The sequence below is a fragment of the Formica exsecta genome, unplaced genomic scaffold (assembly GCF_003651465.1).
Source record: "Formica exsecta isolate Colony F162 unplaced genomic scaffold, ASM365146v1 scaffold32, whole genome shotgun sequence".
Lineage (NCBI taxonomy): Eukaryota > Metazoa > Arthropoda > Insecta > Hymenoptera > Formicidae > Formica > Formica exsecta.
This window is the reverse complement of record NW_021850453.1, coordinates 469,165-471,218: the sequence shown is the minus strand read 5'-3', so window position 1 is coordinate 471,218 and position 2,054 is coordinate 469,165. Positions and strand designations below refer to the sequence as shown.

General features: G+C 37.9%; 1 protein-coding gene across 3 annotated transcripts in view; it reads right to left on the bottom strand.

The window, feature by feature from the left end:
- Window position 1: 1 nt before the first annotated feature.
- LOC115238095 (estradiol 17-beta-dehydrogenase 11-like) overlaps window positions 2–2,054 on the bottom strand; it is a 6,439-nt gene continuing 4,386 nt past the window's right edge. For 2 of the 3 annotated variants that reach the window (XM_029811649.1, XM_029811650.1), the window contains 3 exons: window positions 1,889–1,971; window positions 658–774; window positions 2–183 (listed from right to left, as the gene is read on the bottom strand). In XM_029811649.1, the coding sequence (XP_029667509.1) occupies window positions 30–183; window positions 658–774; window positions 1,889–1,971 (354 nt within the window). In that variant the 3' untranslated portion in view covers window positions 2–29. Of the gene's footprint in view, window positions 184–657; window positions 775–1,509 lie in introns of those variants that run through there. The other variant, XR_003884442.1, reaches the window with a different exon arrangement.

Below are 2,054 nucleotides of genomic sequence, written 5' to 3'. Positions count from 1 at the left end.
ATATATTTTAAAAATATAAAATATTTATTTTAGTTTCCTATAACTTTACTGCTCGCATATATGTTTATACTATCATTATCACTTGATGTCTTCCTTGGTTCACGACCTTTGAATGTCATCATAATTTGTGGTCCTTTCAAAATGTGATACATTAATGCCCAGCATATTTTAATTGGGAATAGACTGAAACATTAAAATCTTTATGTATTAAGGCTTATTTTATGTATGTTTTATATGAATTTTTTTCTTACGAAATATAACGAAATTTTTTGTAGATGCGGTTACTTAATTCTGTTTGATAATATGGATTAGTAAAATACGCCAAAAACTTTTTTTGTTCTCCTATATTAATAAATGACGGTGTAACTCGTGCATTAGTGCTACATTATCAACGAAAATAAACCCTACGACGATTGACCAAGATTTATAGCTATTTATTAATTTATGAATAAAAAAGAAAGTTTTCGGTATATTATACTAAACCATATTATCAAATACGTATGATCGCATTCAAAAAAACTTATTTATTTTGATGTATTTTGCAAGAAAAAAATTCATATGATTTTTTGCTTTTAACATCACAACTCAATATGACATCAATAAGAGAGACGATCATTAAAATTTTTTATTTATAGTGCGTATTTATATTGAACTCACTATTTAAATGGCAATAAATATTTTATGATGCTGGGCAACACTATCAACATCTCATTCGCTAATACACCCGCGACCACTCGTTCAGCAACGTATTCTGGTTTAAGCATCGGCATCAATCTGTTTTGTGTGTGAATTATTTTGTAAATTTTTATAAAATTTATAGTTCTATGTGAAAATTACCGCACGACTGTTTTCAAGTTGTAATGAGTGAAATAATTCCCGATATAAGCATTCGGTAGTAAAATGTGCTTATCGAATTGTTCAATATTTTCACTCTCCCAGAAGGCCAGGTGAGAGATTGAGAGACGACAAACCGGGAGGGCAGAAGCCACGGCGCGAGGATCATGCGTCACGTTCCCCTAATTAAGCAAAGGCTGAGAAGCCGCGTATGTAAATGACGGCTGTTTGCTCACTGTCGGCTCGCGCGAGTACGCACGCACGCATACGGATGCGATTCTGCGCGTTACGAGCCGGCTTAGGAACCGCCGCGTAGTTCTAGTCGTCGTTGCCTCGCTGTCCTCCTCGTCGTCGTCTTCACCGGCGGTACATACACGGCGACGAGAGTAAACACGCACGGTCCGCACGGGGGCCGCTGCGGAGAGTTTAGCGCCGTGCTGGCGCTAATAAGTGGGAAGCCGCCTCAAATACATCCGGCAAACAGTGCCTCGTTAAGCTTAATTGTCGCGAAAGAAGACGGTGACGACAGCGAAAGGGAAGGGAAAATACCGCCGTCGCCGCCGCCGCGACTCCTTTTGGCACCGCACCGCCGCTGGCAAGAGCTTTCCTACCGAACAATCGCGTCGGCGACATTTTTAAAATTTTTTTTTTTTTTTTTTTTTTCATATAATATAAATTATTATATATAAGATCGACAAGGGGAGGGGAAAAGAGAGAGAGACTATATGGTGACCACTGTCGGCCGGCCGTGAATTACGAATTCGTAATTTTAGTATTATGGCTCCTGCACATAGGATGTGGCAAAAAGCGACGTGGTAGCCACTCAATTTTTCGCTCTTATGGAAAAGTTGTAAGTTGATTGGCTAACGCGTCGCTTTTTACCGCGCGGCAAGCGTTGCCGCGTAGTGTATACAGGAGCCATAATTAGAAATCATTGAACTCGACTATTAAAAATATGTTAAGAATATAGTGCTAAGAATACAGAAGTTAGAGAGAGACTATAGTTTTTCTTACCGACATTTGTGTTATACTTTTACATTATACTTTTACAAACCTGGGATTTACTCCATTGAACATTCCCGTATTTATGAGATAAGGGCAAACCAAAGTCATATGAATTCCATCGTATCCATGCACCTTAGAACACATCAAATAATACAATTCAACAAGGGAAATTAGATAAAGAATAATCATTTTTGTGTTGAATATATATAACTCGG